The 21,343-nt window shown below is 43.5% G+C and overlaps 1 protein-coding gene and 1 non-coding gene across 3 annotated transcripts in view; both read right to left on the bottom strand.

The window, feature by feature from the left end:
* Window positions 1-6,700: 6,700 nt before the first annotated feature.
* Window positions 6,701-21,343, bottom strand: part of atg16l1 (ATG16 autophagy related 16-like 1 (S. cerevisiae)) — a 55,434-nt gene continuing 40,791 nt past the window's right edge. For both annotated transcript variants that reach the window (XM_064984119.1, XM_064984120.1), the window contains 7 exons: window positions 18,715-18,786; window positions 15,834-15,954; window positions 15,525-15,630; window positions 13,840-13,989; window positions 13,419-13,466; window positions 13,025-13,126; window positions 6,701-9,735 (listed from right to left, as the gene is read on the bottom strand). In XM_064984119.1, coding sequence (XP_064840191.1) covers window positions 9,642-9,735; window positions 13,025-13,126; window positions 13,419-13,466; window positions 13,840-13,989; window positions 15,525-15,630; window positions 15,834-15,954; window positions 18,715-18,786 — 693 coding nt within the window. In that variant the 3' untranslated portion in view covers window positions 6,701-9,641. The remainder of the gene's footprint in view (window positions 9,736-13,024; window positions 13,127-13,418; window positions 13,467-13,839; window positions 13,990-15,524; window positions 15,631-15,833; window positions 15,955-18,714; window positions 18,787-21,343) is intronic.
* Window positions 16,156-16,419, bottom strand: LOC135553525 (small Cajal body-specific RNA 6). Its single transcript, XR_010457604.1, has one exon. It is a non-coding gene; the product is annotated as a small Cajal body-specific RNA 6 (non-coding RNA).

Genomic DNA, 21,343 nt, shown 5'->3' with positions numbered 1-21,343 from the left:
GGGGAACCACTACTTTAAGGTCTCAAAGCGAGTGACGTCACCGATTGAAATGTTATTAGCTCGCACCACCGCCAACTAGCCATTTCACATCCGTTACATCAAGAAGAGTAGCAAAGAAGCCACTTCACTCCAGGAAAAACATTAGGGACAGACTGATATTCTGCAACAGGTACAGGGATTGGACTGCTGAGGACTAGGGTGAAGTCATTTCCCCTGATAAATCACCTTTCCGATTGTTTGGGGTATCCGAGAAAAAAGGTTGTCCGGAGAAGACAGGGTGAGCGCTACCATCAGTCATGGGTCATGCCAACAGTAAAACATCCTGAGACCATTCATGTGTGGGCCTGCTTCTCAGCCAAGGGAGTGGGCTCACTCACAATTTTGCCTAAGAACACAGCCATGAATAAAGAATGGTACCAACACATCCTCCGAAAGTAACTTCTCCCAACCATCCAGGAACAGTTTGGTGACAAACAATGCCCTTTCCAGCATGATGGAGCACCTTGCCATAAGGCAAAAGTGATAACTAAGGGGCTCGCGGAACAAAACAGATCTTTTGGGTCCATGGCAAGGAAACTCCCCAGACCTTAATCCCATTGAGAACTTGTGGTCAATCCTCAAGAGGCGGTCGACAAACAAAACCCCACAAATTCTGACATACTCCAAGCATTGATTATGCAAGGGGCTGCCATCAGTCAGGATGTGGCCCAGAAGTTAATTGACAGCATGCCAGGGCAGATTGCAGAGGTCTTGAAAAAGAAGGGTCAACACTGCAAATATTGACTCTTTGCATCAACTTCATGTAATTGTCAATAAATGCCTTTGACACTTATGAAATGCTTGTAATTATATTTCAGTATTCCATAGTAAATATCTGACAAAATTATATAAAGACACTGAAGCAGCAAACTTTGAAAAGAAATGTGTCATTCTCAACTTTTGGCCACGACTGTAGGCAGCAGTGAATTCTTATGATACAGCCTTGTGGTTTGACATTGTTGAGCAATGTAGATTTCAATTTAAGTGTAATCTGAGGGAAAAATGTACTGTTGCACTAAAACTATTGAATATGTTCGGATATTTTGCCGTATTCAAGGAGGGGGAGAATATAGCAGGAGCAGTTTTCACCTGCAAGTAATTGTATGAAGTGTGAGAATGGTTCCAATATGTTTTTCATCTAGTCAAGGCTATTATGCATTGTTCTTACTTCCCCCGCCTGGTATAACCTGGTATTGGTCTTGTGTCAAGTTCACCGTTGAGGCAATCTTTTGAGTTCTTTCATTTATGATTAGGCCAGAGACGGTATGGAGAAAGTTGAGCTCCGCTCCTTTTTGTGCTATACCATGTCATAATCCTCATACAAGTCTAGTCTGACTGTATAAGTGCCTTATGAATATACACCGCTCCAAAAAATAAAAGGAACACTGAAATAACACATCCTAGATCTGAATGAAATTCTTATTAAATACTTTTTTCTTTACATAGTTGAATGTGCTGACAACAAATCACACAAAGATTAACAATGGAAATCTAACTTATCAACCCATAGAGGTCTGGATTTGGAGTCACACAAAATTAAAGTGGAAAACCACACTACAGGCTGATCCAATTTTGATAATGTCCTTAAAACAAGTCAAAATGAGGCTCAGTAGTGTGTGTGGCCTCCACGTGCCTGTATGACCTCCCTCCAACACCTGGGCATGCTCCTGATGAGGTGGCGGATGGTCTCCTGAGGGATCTCCTCCCAGACCTGGACGAAAGCATCCGCCAACTCCTGGACAGTCTGTGGTGGACGGAGCGAGACATGATGTCCCAGATGTGCTCAATTGGATTCAGGTCTGGGGAACGGGCGGGCCAGTCCATAGCATCAATGCCTTCCTCTTGCAGGAACTGCTGACACACTCCAGCCACATGAGGTCTAGCATTGTCTTGCATTAGGAGGAACCCAGGGCCAACCGCACCAGCATATAGTCTCACAGGGGGTCTGAGGATCTCATCTCGGTACCTAATGGCAGTCAGGCTACCACATGGAGGGCTGTGCGGACCCCCAAAGAAATGCCACCCCACACCATGACTGACCCACCGCCAAACCGGTCATGCTGGAGGATGTTGCAGGCAGTAGAACGTTCTCCATGGCGTCTCCACTCTGTCACGTGCTCAGTGTGAACCTGCTTTCATCTGTGAAGAGCACAGGGCGCCAGTGGCGAATTTGCCAATCTTGGTGTTCTCTGGCAAATGCCAAACGTCCTGCACGGTTTTGGGCTGTAAGCACAACCCACACCTGTGGACGTCGGGCCCTCATACCACCCTTATGGAGTCTGTTTCTGACCGTTTGAGCAGACACATGCACATTTGTGGCCTACTGGAGGTTATTTTGCAGGGCTCTGACAGTGCTCCTCCTTGCAAAGGCAGCGGTCCTGCTGCTGGGTTGTTGCCCTCCTACGGCCTCCTCCACGTCTCCTGATGTACTGGCCTGTCTCCTGGTAGTGCCTCCATGCTCTGGACACTACGCTGACAGACACAGCAAACCTTCTTCCCACAGCTCGCATTGATGTTCCATCCTGGATGAGCTGCACTACCTGAGCCACTTGTGTGGGTTGTAAACTCAGTCTCATGCTACCACTAGAGTGAAAGCACCGCCAGCATTCAAGTGACCAAAACATCAGCAAAGAAGCATAGGAACTGAGAAGTGGTTTGTGGTCACCACCTGCAGAACCACTCCTTTATTAGGGGTGTCTTGCTAATTGCCTATAATTTCCACTTGTTGTCTATTCCATTTGCACAACAGCATGTGAAATTTATTGTCAGTGTTGCTTCCTAAGTGGACAGTTTGATTTCACAGAAGTGTGATTGACTTGGAGTTACATTGTGTTGTTTAAGTGTTCCCTTCATTTTTTTGAGCAGTGTATATTTATAATCAAACTGTGAAGATCACACTCAGATATTTGAATATCTCAGTATCTTGATGCTGAGCTAACGTTCTGAATGTTTACTTTGTTAGCCATTTCACGCCTCATTGGCTAACGTTACCACGAGCAGTCAAGACAGTTGAAACTGTTACATTTTCATGTACAGGAGCTGGAGGAATCTACATTCATAATGGTCTGATTCTAAATTTAACCCCTGTTGCGTGCTTCAAAGCCAGACTACAATAAAACGGGGCACTCGCCTGAACCCGAAAATCCTGTGTTGGCACGTCTCACGGAACCCAAACCGGCTGCGCGCGTGCGCTATTGTGAATAAATGTATTTTGTCCCCCTACACCAAACGCGATCACGACACGCAGATTAAAATATCAAAAACAAAACAACCAATTATATTAAATTTGGGGACAGGTCGAAAAGCATTAAACATTGTCAATTTAGCTCGCAAGTTGTCCTATTTAGCTAAGGATATAAACATTGAATTATTATTTTACCTGAAATGCACAAGGACCTCTACTCCAACAATTAATCCACATAAACAGGTCAACCGAATAATTTCTAGTCATCTCTTCTCCTTCCAGGCTTTTTCTTCTCTTGACTTCATATTGAGTTTGGCAATTTTCATAAATTAGGTGCATTACCGCCACTGACCTAGTTCATCTTTCAGTCATCCACATGGGTATAACCAATGATGAGATGGCACGTGGGTACCTGCTTCTATAAACCAATGAGGAGATAGGAGAGGCAGGACTTGCATCGCGATCAGCATCACAAATAAAACTGACTATTTTAGCCCTTGGCAAAATAAGATGCTCGTTGGTGCGGGCGAGCAGTGTGGATGCAATAATTTAATAATCTAGATTTCTAAATGCATTTTGCAACGCTGGAGAGTAGTCAGGGTATCAGTCATGCAATGTAGCGCCAGTCAAGAATTGAGGGGTTACACATGCGCAAGCAAAATCACAATTTGAAATCACCCATCCTGTTCCACAATCTCACTAAAACATATTAACCCATCACTCAGATGCTACGGTACACCCGCTTTACTCACCGATGCATTGTAGAATTGAGGCATCTTCCTTAAATTGGATTATTCTCCTTGAAGTGAATACTTTACCCTGGGAAGCAGCCCTTATACACGTGACAGCCCCAAGTGTCGCACTTAAGATTATTTCATTGGTCAATTCCACACAAGGTTCAACCGAAACGTGACTCCTGCTCTTAACCCGAACCCTCCTAAAGACAGTTTTTTTTGGAGAGGTGCTTCTGCGGCCAAGGGCACAACGACAGGCAATGGAATCTAGGAACCTACAGTTGCCAACTCACTGCACGCCAGATTTTTCCCGTCACACCCGAGATTTGAACTGGCAACCCCTGGCTCGCCTCTCTAACCGCTAGGCTACCAGCCACCCCAGGAGGGTAGCAGGGTGGAGGCCCAAGAGCAGCTAGGGCTATTGCCTCGTTCCTTTTCATGCGTAAGTTGGCCTTATCGGAAGTCTCCTTATAGAACAGGAGGAACAGTCGGAAAACAGTCCAAAACAGGAGACATATCTACCCCTACCACACATCTCAGGTTAATTACCAGCCCACCACATCAAGTTAAACCATAACTGGACGGAGATGCTCTTCCTCCCTGGAAAACCTGCCCACGCAAAGACCTTTGACGAGACTGTCGTTCTCTGCAACAGACACTTCCCTCGAGGAAATGTCTTAGCTGATTCTGTTGTGTGTAGAGCATGAACCCACAGGTGCGGGTCACCACTGCAATTCAACTGCAACTCTGCGACCTTCTCCTAGATGAGCACTTTTACTCATAGACCTCTAACTCATCCAGAATACTGAAGCCCATCTGCATGTTACAACTTATTTAATACATAATTCACACAGCAAGCTTTTGATGGCCATTGTGTTCTGCCAGTATATTACCATAGGGCACCATACATTCTATAACTATGTCTAAAAACAGACACTACCCCTTTCTGAAACACATTATCAAACTTTCCAATGACCTAATGCAGGCACAAATGTGTCATCTGAAAGGAAATGGACAACAATTCTATGGATGCAGGGCCTAAAATAGTCCATGAGATCAACATGATACACTATAAATATATACACACAAAAGTACATGGACACCCCTTCAAATGTGTGGATTTGGCCATTTCAGCCACACCAGTTGCAGACAGGTTCATAATTTTTTATTTTTTAAATCGAGCACACAGCCACACAATCGCCATAGACAAACATTGGCCTTACTGCAGAGCTCAGTGACATTCAACGTGGCACCATCATAGGATGCTGCCCTGGTCAACTAAGTGCTGTTATTGTGAAGTGGAAACATCAAGGAGCAACAATTGCTCAACTGCGAAGTGGTAGGCCACACAAGCTCACAGAACGGGACCGCCGAGTGCTAAAGCGCATAAAAATAAAAATTAAATCACCTGTCCTCGGTTGTAACACTCACTGAGTTCCAAACTGCCTCTGGAAGCACAATAACTGTACATCGGGTGCTTCACGAAATGGGTTTCCATGGCAGAGTAGCCACACAAGCCTAAGATCACCATGCGCAATGCCAAGCGTCGGCTGGAGTGGTGTAAAGCTCACCGCCATTGGACTCTGGAAACGTGGTCTCTGGAGTGATGAATCCCCCTTCGCCATCTTGCAGACGAATCAGAGTTGAGGATGACAGGAGAATGCTACCTGCCCCAATGCATAGTGTGAACTGTAAAGTTTGGTGGAAGGGGAATAATGGTTTGGGGATGTTTGTCATGGTTCGGGCTAGGCCCTTTAGTTCCAGTGAAGGGACATCTTAACGCTACAGCATACAATGACATTCTAGACGATACTGTGCTTCCAACTTTGAGGCAACAGATTGGGAAAGGCCCTTGCCTGTTCACAGATTGGGAAAGGCCCTTGCCTGTTCCAGCATGACAATGCCTTCCAAGCGAGGTCCATACAGAAATGGTTTGTCGAGATCGTTGTGGAACAACTTGACTGGCCTGCACAGAGCCCTAACCTCAACTCCATCGAATACCTTTGGGATGAATTGAAACAGCGACTGCGAGCCAGGCCTAATCTCCCAACATCAGGGCCTGACCTCACTAATGCTCGTGGCTGAGTGGAAGCAAGTCCCTAGAGCAATGTTCTAACGTCTAGTGGAAAGTCTTCCCAGAAGAGTGGAGGCTGTTATAGCTGCAGCCAGCCCTGCATTATGAAATGCCTCGAGCTTAGTTTAAGTTATATTCACCAATAATCCATGGGTATATCATGAATTGAAACGGCAATAAATATTGCATTTGTACTTTCAAGGATCCAATATTTCTGAATGAAACTACTTCTGACATTATGCACCCATTAATCTCTAGTGGACAGATTTAGTTTAACATAACTGGTACCGTAGAATCTGTCACCATCCTATGGGATGCGTGATAACAAGCAGCATCAGTGCCGGCTCTTGGGTTTCGTAACTGGTTATTTGGACCTACCAGGATCGGGTGAAGGCGGTGCTCAAACTGCTTTGGTTCGACGGATGACAAACAGGCTGAGAGTTCCCTTTTGTGAGGGTGAGGACTCCGCATACAGGAAATCGCCATTTCTAACACGCTTATCCCCAGAACCTAATCGAGAACAAATCACAGAATATTTTACGGGCTAACCAAGATCATGCAATCATTACACAATTTGTGGAAACGCTGTTCGCTGTATTGAGAAAACCATGTGCCTAAATATAATCTCTCATATGACTAATAATTATGTAGTTTGCTGTAGTGCACATCAACAGTAAGATAGTAATTTTATTGACACACGTCATCTGTAGTCAGTTACCATCTGCCTCACCCCAAAAAAAACAATATAACACAAATGTTCCCACACTTTCTCAGTGTGCATACATTAACACATACATGTTTCATATACATACATAATATAACTTAAGCTTTACAATCTTTTTGCTGATCGCAGAGGGGTGGGGTAAAGGACTGCTGATCAGCAGTTTACCAAGCACATTTCAAAACCAACCTCCCCTTCCCCTGGCCTGTACATGATGACTGAAGCTTGGAGTTAACTGTGGGAAAAGGAGTCCTGGGTCATGTTCATAAGAACATGGAACAAAAAAATAAATAAAATGGGAAACGAAAATTAGCTGTCTTATTGGACAAGTCCAGATAGTCCTCCCCGGTTTCAGTTCATTTTCTCCTATTTGGTGCCTACTGAACATGACCCCGAAGAGGGCAGGATATGCTGGCCTGTCAACAGAACACATAAGAGAGAATCCCCTGCTTGATTCTATCAGTGCCTTGCATCCTCCAGGGCATGTATTCATACAACTCAAATCAGATAGTGAATATTTCATTATTAAATGAGTGAAAGACACTTCTGTGCCAGATTTACTCAGTGTTTGCACCAGTTATTGTCAGAGTGGAAAACATGACCAAAGCCAAAAACATGACACCATTGATCTTCAAACTTTATCTTAAACTTTTCCCCTCTGGATAAATTACAAGTGCAAATTTGGGTGCTTTCAGCAGAAGTGTATAGTACAAGCAGGATCAATGAGTTAGCCAGCTAACTTTGATAAACAGAACTAATCAGATTCAGGTTCATTAGGAAATCTAAACTAAGATATGTGCTTCTGGTTGTTAGTTTAATCAGACCATGCATTTTCAAACGTGTCCTTCAAAAAAATGTTATTTCAGAATATTTAGGCAAGTTCACTGGCTAAAGCATTGATCTTGCTTTGTACTATACCCCTCAGGACTCAACGTTGTGGAACTTTCAGATAGAAATAAGTAAACATGGCTCTGACATATCGAACAAAGGAATCATTGATTCTGTTTATGGTATTTCTACCTGCAATGTTCGACAATATTTCACTACTGAACCTGGCCCTTTGTCAGCAGATCCCATTGGACCGAGTGATCCTTGCGGGACTGGGGTTCCCTGCCCATGTGGTGAACGATAGATACTAGTCATTGATATTTAGAACAGCATCATGTAAACATGACACATATGTCATGTGTGTCAACAAGTCCATTGAAATGAAAAAGAAAAAAAAACTAAGAAAAACAGCATGCAAGTGTTAAGGAGTGGAGCTAATCCCCAGGCTATGGAGGACCACAGTATCTGCTTAACGTCTTTGGACGATGGGGTCAGCTTTTGGCTTACATAAAAGTTCCAATACAAATACATTTTGTAGATTAGATCATACTGTACATGCTTTTATAGTGGGGAATCATGTCAGCTCTACGGGAAACATCTCTTGCAACGTCCTGAACTATGCATCCCTCCAGAACGCGGCCCAGCATTTCACCCCTGGAATCGAGGTGAGCTGACCAATAAACAGGTCTAACAGTTGACCGACCGATCAATAACAGAATTTCAAAAAGACCAGCACATGCTGTGGCCCTCCAAGACCGGAACATTGCATTATTTTAATGTTGACAGTGACTGATAGGACATAACACTGAACAACCACCTGAATAAATAGTATTAAGCAGATGTGCCAAGTGTGTGGGTTCATTCCAGCTGTCTAGAGAATTGTCATCTCAAACAGAGCATTCCTTGTTTAAATGTTACATGGGGGGCATGGTCATTGTGATTGGCACATGAGTTTGTTTTAGAGAATTGTGTTCACTCTTGTTCACAACACGTGTTCACTCCTTACAGCAGTGGTCTTCAAACCTGGTCCCAAGGACCAACGAGGTGTGTAAGGCTTTTGTTCCAGCCAAGTACAACTACTTATAAACTTGTTGTGGTGTGTTGGTGCAGAGCTATATAACAGGCCCTGTGGGTATCCAGGACAAGGTTTGAAGAGCACAGCATTACAGTATTAACAAGACAACTCAATGCTCCCATACAGTTGGAGACAACCAACCAATCACCCACCTTGTGCCATTTCAGACACAGCAAAGGTGGTGCAAAGTGAATGGAAACACTGCTACAACATTAGAAAGACCGGGAACTGCACCATGCATTTATTTTTTTTAAGGACAAAAAAAGAAATTGTATTTAAAACTGAAACCTGGGCACAGTTTTTCAAAGTTACCTGATCGGATTTTGGCAATTTGTTTAGATTAAATGCATAGAAATAGATTAGTTCTAACAGACGTCCCCATTCAAGTCAATGATGCACGTGTTCTATTAATTCTATTTCTACGGATTAATTCTATCCAATTACAGAAATACGATCAGATAAGTATGGAAAAAGTGGGCCCAGGAGACAGACTTAAACTTTAAAAACCTCTGCCCATCCCAAGGTCTTGTAAAACCTAACGACGTGTCCAATTGCAGCCGTAAAAACCAGACAATCCAGCTCTGTTTATAGTGGCAATTTGGCAACAACTGTTTTATGTCATCTTTTAGTTAAACTGTCTAACTCATTCGCCTTGCCTTGGTTGGATATAATTTCAAATGGATATATAATTTTGTTTAACTTTAAGAGAAAACTCTGCCTTCATGGCTCATCACTGACACATTCAACTGGACACTAAAACTCTGCTGCCACCTATGGGCCACCGGATGACCTCCTTTAGGTAAGAAAACAACTCCTCCCAACGTATCGGAGCACAGAATGGTCCAATGCCAGTGAGGCAAAGTTGATGCGGGGGTTGGCCGTTAGAGGGTGGGGCTAGGGAACCCCCATCCAGTCAGTGCCTCCATTGAACAGTCCAGACAGAGCCAGTCACCCAATGGCAGAGGGCCAGAGCAGAGCATAGCCAATCACATGTCAGACCAGAGGACAGCCTTGCTGCCCTTCTCCACACTGACCACGTAGGCTCCCGATGGCGACCAGGACACCGAGTTGATGGCCGAGCTGAGAGAAGAGACAACAGAACATCAAACCTGAGCAGGATGGCATAACAGGAGTGTCAGGTAGAAGTTGCACCTTAGCCCAAAGAGATAGAAAAAGCGCCTTTACTTGCATCTGCGCCCGCATGGGCTGCGCCATTGAGGGCTAACTTCATTTTAAAGTACAATCTCTTCTACCATGAGTCAGTCAACAAACAAAGGGGTCATACTGCCACCTGGAGTGTGTTGTCTGAACAGGCAAAACACACAGTTTGTGATTTAATGCCATTGCAGTAATTGAATGTTTGCTGACGAGTACAGAGCATTTGGAAAGTACTCAGACCACTTGACTTTTTACGTTACAGCCTTAATCTAAAATGGATTAAATAAATTTTTCCTCATCAATCTCTACACAGTACCACATAATGCCAAAGTTAAATAAAGGTAAATAAAAAATTAACTATTCTTATTTTCAATGACGGCCTAGGAACAGTGTGTTAACTACCTTGTTCAGGGGAAGAACGACAGACTTTTTAACTTGTCGAGGATTTGATCTTGCAACATTTCAGTTACAAGACCAACGCTCTAACCACTAGGCTACCTGCTGCCCCAAATGTACACACACAAGTTTGGACACCTAGTAATTTAAGGGGCTTTCTTTATTTTTACTATTTTCTGCATTGTAGAATAACAGTGAAGACATCACAACAATGAAATAACATCTGGAAACATTCTATATTTCAGATTTTTCAAAGTAGCCACCTTTTGCTTTGATGACAGCTTTGCACTCTTGGCATTCTCTCAACCAGCTTCATGAGGTAGTCACCTGGAATGCATTTCAATGAACAGGAGTGCCTTGTTAAAAGTTAATTTATACCTTCTTAATTGATTGGATATGATTTGGAAAGGCACACACACCTGTCTATATAAGGTCCCACAGTTGACAGTGCATGTCAGAGCAAAAACAAAGCCATGAGGTCGAAGGAATTGTCCGTAGAGCCCCGAGACAGGATTGTGATAAGGCACAGATCTGGGGAAGGGTACCAAAACATTTCTGCAGCATTTAAGGTCCAACGCAGTAGCCTCCATCATTCTTAAATTGAAGAAGTTTGGAACAACCAAGACTCTTCCTAGAGCTGGTCGCCCAGATAAACTGAGCAATCAGGGGAGAAGGTATTGGTCAGGGAGGTGACCAAGAACCCGGTGGTTACTTTGATAGAGCTCCAGAGTTCATCTGTGGAGATGGTTGTCCTTCTGGAAGGTTCCCCCATCTCTGCAGCACTCTAGCAAATCAGGCCTTTATGGTAGAATGGCCAGACAGTAGCCACTCCTCAGTAAAAGGGACATAACAGCTTGCATGGCGTTTGCCGAAAGGCACCTAAAGGACTCATACCATGAGAAACAAGGTTCTTAAGTCTGATGAAACCAAGCTTTAACTCTTTGGTCTGAATTCCATGCGTCACGTCTGGAGGAAACCTGGCACCATCCCTACGGTGAAGCATGGGTGGCAGCATCATGCTGTGGGAATGTTTTTCAGCAGCAGGGACTGGGAGACTAGTCAGGATGGAGGGAAAGATGAACAGAGCAAAGTACAGAGAGATCCTTGATAAAAACCTGCTCCAGGGCACTCAGGACCTCAGACTGGGGCGAAGGGTCACCTTCCAACAGGACAATGTCCAGAAGCACACAGCCAAGACAATGCAGGACTGGCTTCGGGACAAGTCCCAGCCGACGCTCCATATCCAACCTGACAGAGCTTGAGAAGATCGGGAGAAACTTCCCAAATACAGGTGTGCCAAGCTTTTAGCACAATACCAAAGAATAATCAAGGGTTTAATCACTGCCAAATGTGCTTCAACAAAGTACTGAGTAAAGGGTCTGAATACTTATGCAAAATGTCAGTTTATTTTTTAAAATAAATTTGCAAAAACATCTCAAAACCTGTTTTTGCTTTGTGATTGTATGGTATTGTGTGTAGATTTTTGAGGGGGGGGGGAAAAACAATATTCAGAATATGGCTGTAACCTAACAAAATGTGGAAAAAGTCAAGGGGTCTGAATACTTTCCAAATGCACTGTATATTTAAGCAATAAGGCCAGAGGGGATGTGGTATACAGCCAATAAGGGCTGGTCTTACGCACGAGGAGAGTGCTGGGACACAGCCCTGAGCCGTGGTATATTGGCCAAATATCACAAACCCCCAAGGTGGCTGGTTAAAAAAAAAAAACATAATTAGAACAGTAAAAATAGATGTTTTGTCACACCTGTGGTATAGCATGGCTTTCAGCCAAATCAGCATTCAGGGCCCAACCAACCCAGTTCATATTGGTTGATACAGAATTCCATCCAAGATGGCAGCAGGTGATATTTCCGTAACCCATAGCAGTAGTATCAGCCAATATAAACTTTGAAGAGTCTTGAACTGTCAACAAGAGTAATGAACAGCAACAACCCCATAGTAGAATAGTTTACCAAGGTATTTACCTAATCAGCTTGTCGTTGTGTGTGTTCTGTGCGAGAAATAAATATTCCTTGAGGTGCATTCAAGTTGCGAGTGCCACAAGGAGAGAAACATGTATTCTGATAAGCAGTCAATGCACATTTCTTAATTCAATTGCAGTAATATTCTGAAAGCAATTTTGATCGACTTTGTTACAAAGAGGGGAATCCCAGCTTTCCATGGCTACTACTCCTTCTCAACTCCTAAAAAGGAGAGCTCAGTGCTGTATATGAGCATGGTTTAGGCGCATTTAGCCTCCATAATTCACTGTGTGCATAGGTGAGACCGGGGAATAAATGTAACACATTCACTGTGTTTATGTTAAGTTTTTGGTGGAACACTAAACACATTGATCATGTTTAGAGTTTGGGATCTAGCTAATGATTAGCCCAATTGAGTATGCATATGGTTAACCCTGTGTCTCAGCCTATTTAATTCTATTTTCATCAATTTTTGAGTAGAATGTCACTCCCCAGAACTGCCTTTCTCAGTCCTTATACAAAAAAAAAAGTCTCCAGGTGGTTCATGCCCCTGGGACCCTCAGATAATCCTTACCCGAACCCTTGCCATTACAGCTAAAATTCTATGGGAAACACAGCATAGAAAGTCCCACCCAGTTCACTACCTCAAAATGGTCAAAGTCCTCAATGGCACTGCTCAAGTTAAAACAGGCTTTGTGGTACTAAAGCTGTATATCCAGGTCTATGGCTTACCTTCAAATCCTGAACCTGAAACCATTAAAAAACAAGTGCAAAACTGACTGGAAAACAGTGTGGAAGGAAGACTTGATCCTACTCCGGAAGTTCAAACTGACCAGTGGTTCTTGTCCAGGGTGCGCTCCAACTTGCCCGTCAGGACATTCCACACATACAAGGCGCCGTCTGCAGAGCCCCCCGCCACGTAACTGCCATCAGGACTGAGGAGTACACAAGGCAATAGTAGGTTCAAAATAAGGGGCTCAATGGAGTCACGGGACTGTGGTTGGAGAGGTGAGCATGTGCACACTTGCATGGAGAAAGGTAGGGAATTTGACCACAACCGATGTTAGTAAAACTAAACCAATAGCTGTTTGGGACACAGTCCAATCTATTCCCTACCTACTGAACTCCTTTTGACCAGGCCCAATAGGCTCTGGTCAAAAGTAGTGCACTATGTAGGGAATAGGTTGCCATTTAGGACACAATATTGGTGTAAAAGGTGTCACTCACCTGAAGGTGACTCGGGTCCAGTCAGCGCCACACTTGAAGCCCTGAGCACTGGGAGGAGAGATGAGAACACACAACATAAACCTGCAACACCACTAATCCACGTCAAACATGGGTTCAAATAGTATTTGGTTTCCTTTGAAATACATTGAGTGTTTGATTGTGCCTGGAGTGCCAGACATGCAGGGTTTGCACTATTAGGACAATTCCATTGCCTACATATAGTATCTATTCACCAATAAGAATAAAGAGAATCTCTGACTACCAACGCATCCAATTGCTCAATTGACAATATGGGTGAGGCTCTCCATAACTAAATATATTAAATGAAAACTCTGAGCGCTGGCTTGACACAGCAATTGGTGTGTGGCGGTCAAGTGAGTGATCTGTAGTCTACAGTACTAGAGCAGTGACGTCCCCGTACCTGAAGGTCTGGCGGACCGCGTTACTGCGCAGGTCGATGATCTTAACCAGGTCGTCCCGGGAGCAGGTGAGTAGCTCGGTGCGGTCGTGGTTCAGGTCAAGAGACGTGACTCGGCCCAGGAGCTCCAGCTCGCAGACTATACTCTCCGCTCTAAAAAAAAGAAGAAAAAAAAACGAACAATCAAATGATTCAGCAGATGCCACAAGCTAAAAAATTACAAGTGTTAGGAGAGGGGGGCATTCATGAGAGCACACTGTAGCAAAATAAGTTTATTGGACACATTCATGTAGGTCCCTCCCAGTTTATGCATGTATGCTTCCTCTTGGTTCCTAGTGAATACATCCCAGGACAAAAAGCCAGTGTCACAAGAAAATTAGCTTCAAGGCAAAGACACTATACAACCATTGCCCACGACACAATTACACTGGGTATGTATGATATTCCCCAGCTGGGTTCTCCACTTCCAGTATTTGGATACTCCCCTATCGCAGCATGAGAGCAACATGTTCCTCCTTTTCTAGCATGAGTACTACTTTTAAGTTTGGTAGGGTGTATGCTAATCGGTTAGCATGCTAACTGGAATTTAAGCAGTCAGGGGGACCTACTGGCTAAATTAGCTAGCTAACCACGTAGATTAGCTAGCTATAGCCATTTACATTTCTTTTTCCATTTTAGGTCATTTTTTTGTATGTTTAACTAGCTTAAGTTAGAACTTAGCAAAATATATAGTAGTAATCTTTGTCTGCATTGCCATGGAGTTGACTAGCAGCAGGTTCAGTGGATGGACTAAGCAAGGGCAACCCCTTGTTGCTTGTTTGCTGATTAATCGCAGTACAGCTGTGACAGTCACCTCGCAATAACAAGCTATAGGAGATTAAGAAATTTTAAATTGGGAAATTATTTTGAATTTGTGCTTCATATGAAATCTATTTCATGTCCATGTTGCTCATTAGTGCACTCATACCCCTCAATTTCCAGCAACATTGCTATTGTCTTAAGGGGGTACTGTAAAATGTACATTTTCCCCAAAAACTTTGTTACATATCTTCCCAGTTTTATTTTTCCTTGTTTTTGGTTTTGCATTTTACTGCTCAAAATTACAATCATTTATAGAGAAACAGATCCATGTCAATGCTTAAATCAGATGACCTTTGGAGGTTTGGGCAAAAAAAAAAACTAACATTTTTATTTGAGTGTAATTCCCCTTTAATTCCACATCTAGGAGAGAAGAATGCATTTGCCGAGAGACGTTTCTGTACTGCTGCTGCTAATTTCATGGAAGACTTTGAAAAACAAATGGGAAGCATACATTAAGCATTACTAGGGATATGGTTATGTTTACAGTTTGTCAGGTTAAAGGGGCAATCTGCAGTTCCGCCATCCATTTTCCGCCATGAGCTTAGTTCAAACATTGAACCACCAGAACCCCAAATATAACGTTATTTTACTACAATGTTGGTTTACAAAGTAAATGTACAAAAACACTAAATAACCTCAAAATATGGTTAAAACTAATTTTGATATCATGGATGGTAAGTCCTATTTCTCCAGCCCTATCACACAGTACTTTACCGAAATAGGGGCAGGTAAATCGCTTGATTGTTTCCCCTGTGGACTGCCCCTTTAAGGTTAGTTGGATGTATACACCCCCCATCTAAAAATGGGGACTATCCCTACACACTCACCTGATGTCCCAGAACCGCACTTTCTTATCAAAATGGCCGCTCATGACACACTGCTCTGTGCAAACGATGTCATTACAGCTGGACCCAGCAAACACAGTCTTCATGCCTGAGGAAGAAACAGACTGGGGGTTCCTAACAAGAAAAACTAATCTGCAATGAGTAGACCATACACTATCTGCGTTAAAATCTTAAAAGCCATTTTGTGTGGCTGAAAAAATACAAATCCTTTTAAAAAAGGGGAACCAGAGAGAAGGAGGAACAAACAAAATGCAAAAACTAAAGGGGATAAGAAAAAAAGTCAACTCTTACAGACTTTGCTGCGCAGGTCCCACAGTTTCAGAGTCCTGTCGTAGCTCCCGGAGACGATACGAGCGTTGTCCAGGAGAAAGCGAGCCGCCAGCACCTTCCCGCTGTGGCCTGTCAGCGTGTGCTGGGGGGAACGAACGAAAACAAGCATTTATTGGCCAAGCTCAGATAGTGTTTCACTGAGCATTTTCTTCCATTTCGTGCCAAGTGAGCACAATCTCTGGGCCATAGTTGGAGCCTATAACTAACTAGGCCTGGAGATTTCACTCAGTCACGTTAAGGTGAAGGAAAACTCATGGCCCTTTGTGTTTGAGAACACCGGTGCGGTCTCAGTTTGAAAGTTGGGATCAGCGGCCCAGCCCCGTATCACAGCCTGATACTCCTTAGGGGTTGGTTCTGTCGGACTTCTGTCACAGTGACTCCATGGTTTCTTAAAGACACAGGATGTGACAATCCTCTACGTCAGCAGCCCGTGTCCAACGATGCACAACTAGAGCAGGCTGGGAGTAGAGCAGGAGCTGTTAGGAGCCGATGGATAGCAGGCAGTGGAACTGCGCATCAGACCTTTTACATCATCACATCATTGACCATCAGCACAGGATTTTTGCCGTCTCTCACAAACACAGCCTAAAACAAAGTTATTTTAGGCTCCGAAAGGGGCTTATGTTCTTATGTACATTGCATTCGGAAATTATTCAGACCACTTGACTATCCATATTTTTTTTACATTACAGCCTTATTCTAAAGTTGATCCACACACACACACACAATACCCCATAACCTGCAAAAACAGGTTACACATTTTGCAAATGTATAAAAATAACAATTTAAATAAGTATTCAGACCTTTCTTGAAGCACTTTTGGCAGAGATTACAGCCTCAAGTTCTCTTGGGTATGATGCTATAAGCTTGGCACAACTGTATTTGGGGAATTTCTCCCCCTTCTCCTCTGTAGATTATCTCAAGCTCTGTCAGGTTGGATGGAGAGCGTCGCTGCACAGCAATTTTCAAGTCTCTCCAGAGATGTTCGATCGGGTTCAAGAACAGGCTCTGGGCTGGGCCACTAAAGGACATTCAGAGACCTGTCCCAAAGCCACTCCTGCATTGTCTTGGCTGTGTGCTTAAGGTCGTTGTCCTGTTGGAAGGTAAACCTTCGCCCTGGAGCGTGATCGCTGTACTTTGCTCCGTTCATCTTTCCCCTAGATCCTGACCAATCCCCCAGCCCGTTCATGAAAAAACATCCACACAGCATGATGCTGCCACTAAGCTTCACGCAGGGATGGTACTGGCCAGGTGATGAGCGACACCAGGTTTCCTCCAGACGTGATGCTGGTATTCAGGCCAAATAGTTCAATCTTGCTTTCATCAGACTAGAAAATCTTGTTTCTCATGGTCTGAGTGTCCTTTGGGTACCTTTTGCCAAAAATTCCAAGCGGGCTGTCATGGGACTTTTACTGAGGAGTGGCTTCCATCTGGCCATCCTACCATAAAGGCCCGATTGGTGGACCACTGCAGATCTGGTTGTCCTTCTGGAAGGTTCTCCCATCGCCACAGAGGAACTCTGGAGCTCTGTCAGAGTGACTATCAGGTTCTTGATCACCTCTGACCAAGGCCCTTCTCCCGATTGCGCAGTTTGGCCGGGCGGCCAGCTCTAGGAAGTGTCTCCGTGGTTCAAAGCGTCTTCCATTTAAGAATGATGGAGGCCACTGTGTTCTTGGGAACCTTCAATAGTGCAGAAATTGTTTGGTACCCTTCCACAAAACTGTGCCGACACAATCCTGTCTCGGCGCTCTACAGACAATTCCTTTGACCTCATGCCTTGGTCTTTGCTCTGACATGCACGGTCAACTGTGGGACCTTATATGGACAGGTGTGTGCCTTTCAAAATCGTGTTCAAATCAATTGAATTTACCACAAGTGGACTCCAATCAAGTTGTAGCAACATTAACATTGATCAATGGAAACAGGATTCACCTGAGCTCAATTTCAAGTCTCATAGCAAAGGGTCTGAATACTTACGTAAGGTTTCTCTTAAATGTGCAAACTTTTCATTATAGGGTATTGTGTGTAGACTGGCGAGGAAAATATTTAATTAATCCATTTTAGAATAAGGCTGTAATGTAACTAAATGTGGAAAATGTGAAGGGGACTGAATACTTTCCTAATGCACTGTATGTATTGAGCTTGTCTGATGCTTTAAGCACACTGCTCAAATAATTATGACACACAAATGACTCAAGAGGAAGCCAGAGATGAAGATGGCCTAACCAGGAGAAAAAAATAAAAACTTTTTAAAAATGTTCCCGATACCCCCTCCTCCTGCCGGCCTTCGCAGATTCTGCCGTTAACACCTCTGAAGTAACCGGGAATAGGCTACACCAGAGGTCGGCAACCTTTTCCATTTGGAGAGCCAATTTATCTTACAATTTCTACCGATGTGCGAGCCAGTTATGATTTTCATTTGCGGAATGTTTAATTTAGTTCGTCGTCTTTGTATCTCAAAATCACTTACATTTTGGTTAATCTAAATGATACAAATCTAAAAATAACCTACATAAAGCAAACACTGAAACGTTGCAGCCTGCAGGTAGAAAATATACTGATATAAATAAACATTCTATAAATCACATTGGCCATGCATAGCCAGTCTGCAACGAAGTTGAAACATTGTTTAAACTAGTCAATGGATTAGTCCACTGATACAGGAGCAATCAGACAGGTTCTTCGTATAAAAAAAATTATTTCATCCATTTGCGACTACTCGACCAGTCGACAAAATGGGGTCAGCCCTACAACCTTCATTTGCATGCTACAACAATAAGGACAAGCTAATTGGGTTAGTTTTGTCCTGATGTATAGAAGGGCCCTTCTGAGGCATACTTACCCTCAGTCTGTAGTCATCCACAGTCCAGATCCTACTGGCAAAGTCATTGGATGCAGCCAGCAAGTAGGAGCCCTGCGACACACATCACCCAGTTAAACAGTGGAGTGGAAGAAAATCATTGCAATCAGACATAGGTCATTCAATTACATTTTCTAAACCTGAACTCTGAGGCCCACTGAAAAGAAACAAGAAATCTAGTTCAAAGTAAGACAACAAAAAAAATGGTTCAGGTTGCAACAGCTCACAAAAGACCAACGATGGACAGTCGTGACTCATTAAACTTCCTGTGCAAGTATCCACAAGCAAAAATAAATAAATCATGTCATCCCCCACGCATAATGCAGCCCTTGGGCCAATTATTGCCAACAATTCAAGTTCAAACAGGACAGGAGATATGCTTGTTCAAAGTTTGTAAATGCCGGATCCCTATGGAAAAATGTGTCATTCACAAGGTTGTCAAAATTGGGCTAGTGGTGTCATATCGTGTATAACAAACGCACGTATGAACGGAGACAGATCCATAGTCTCCCCTCCAATTTCTATTACTGGTCATGCTGCAGGGTTGGGGTCAATTCCATTTAGGCCTTCAATTTCTGAAATGTAATTGATCCCAACCCTGCTGCAGAGGTAGCAAAACAGAAGACAGAGGTTGCCTGTGACCTGAATAGGGGAAATTCGATCTTGCCTTAAATGGCAGCCTATTTCCTATAAAGTGCGCTTCACTTTATAGGGCAGGGTCCTTTTTATTTTCTTTATTGTTGGACATGACTAAAAACACAAGCAAATCAGCTCCAAGTGATTTCATAGTGAAATATACTTTCCAAATGCACAGTGAACTCAGACCTAGACTTTTTCCACATTTTGTTATGTTACAGCCGTACTCTAAAATGTATTCAATTGTCCCCCAAGTCCACAAACACAAATACCCCATAACAACAAAGCAAAATACAGAAAATATCACATTTAGACAAGTATTCAGGACCCTTTACTCAGTCATTTGTTAAAGCAACTTTGGAAGCAATTAAAGCCTCAAGTCTTCTTGGGTATGAAGCTACAAGCTGGGCACACCTGTATTTGGGGAATTTCTTCCATTTTTCTCTGCAGATCCTTTCAAACTCTGTCAGGTTGGATGTGGAGCGTCGATGCACAGCTATTTTCAGGTCTCTCCAGAGATGTTTGATTGGGTTCAAGTCCGGGCTCTGACTGGGCCACTCAAGGACATTCAGAGACCTGTCCCAAAGCCACTCCTGCGTTGTCTTGGCTGTATACTTAGGGTCGTTGTCCTGTTGGAAAGTGAACCTTTGCCCCAGTCTGAGGACCTGAACAGAAAAAAATGGATCTCGCTGTACTTTGCCCCATTCAGTTTTCCCTTGATCCTGACTAGTCACCCAGGCTCTGCCAAAAACATCCCCACAGCATTCTACCACCATACATCACCCTAGTGATTGTGCCAAGTTTCCTCCAGACGTGGTGTTCGACATTCAGGCCAATGAGTTCAACCTTGGTTTCATCAGAGCAGAGAATCTTGTTTCTCATGGTCTGGGAGTCTTTAGGTGGCATTTGGCAAACTCCAAGCGAGCTGTCATGTGCCTTTTACTGAGGAGTGGCTTCCATCTGGCCATCCTACCATAAAGGCCCGATTGGTGGACCACTGCAGATATGGTTGTCCTTCTGGAAGGTTCTTCCATCTCCACAGAGGAACTCCAGAGCTCTGTCAGAGTAACCATCGAGTTCTTGATCACGTTCTCCCCAGACTGCTCAGTTTGACCGGGCGGCCAGCTCTAGGAAAAGTCTTAGTGGTTACAAACTTCTTCCATTTAAGAACGGAAGCCACAGTGTTCTTGTGGACCTTTAATGCTGGAGAAATTGTTTGATATCCTTCCCCAGAGCTGAGCTCTACAGACAATACCTAAGACCTCATGGCTTGGTTGTTGCTCTAACATGCGGGACCTTATACATACACAGGTGTGTGCCTTTCCAAATCATGTCCAATCAATTGAATTTACCACAAGTGGACTCCAATCAAGTTGTGGAAACATCAAGGATGATCAATGGAAACAATGCACCTGAGCTCAATTTCAAGCCTCAGAGTAAAGGGTCTGAGAATACTTATGTAAATATGTTTCTTATTTAATACATTTGCAAAAATTCCTAAAAACCTGTTTTCACTTGGTCATTGTGAGTAGATTGATGAGGAAAATATTGAAATCAATTTTAGAATAAGGCTGTACCGTAACAACATGTGGGAAATGTCAAGGGGTCTGAATGCACTTTATATACAAAAGTGGACACCCCTTCAAATTGGTGGATTTAGCTTTTTCAGCCACACCTGTTGCTGACAGGTGTATAAAATCGAGCACACAGCCATGCAATCAATCTCCATATACAAACATTGGCAGTAGAATGGCCATACTGAAGCGCTCAGTGACTTCCAACATGGCACCGTCATAGGATGCCATCTTTCCAACAAGTCAGTTTGTCAAATTTCTGCCCCGCTAGAGCTGCCCTGGTCAACTGTAAGTGCTGTTATTGTGAAATGGAAACGCCTAGGAGCAACAAAGGCTCAACCACAAAGTGTTGAGCCACACAAGCTCACAGAAAGTGACTGCCGAGTGCTAAAGCTGGAAGC

This window comes from Oncorhynchus masou, chromosome 13, assembly GCF_036934945.1.
Source record: "Oncorhynchus masou masou isolate Uvic2021 chromosome 13, UVic_Omas_1.1, whole genome shotgun sequence".
Taxonomy (NCBI): Eukaryota; Metazoa; Chordata; class Actinopteri; order Salmoniformes; family Salmonidae; genus Oncorhynchus; species Oncorhynchus masou.
Note: the sequence above shows the minus strand (reverse complement) of the source record. Positions and strands in the feature narration are given on the sequence as shown.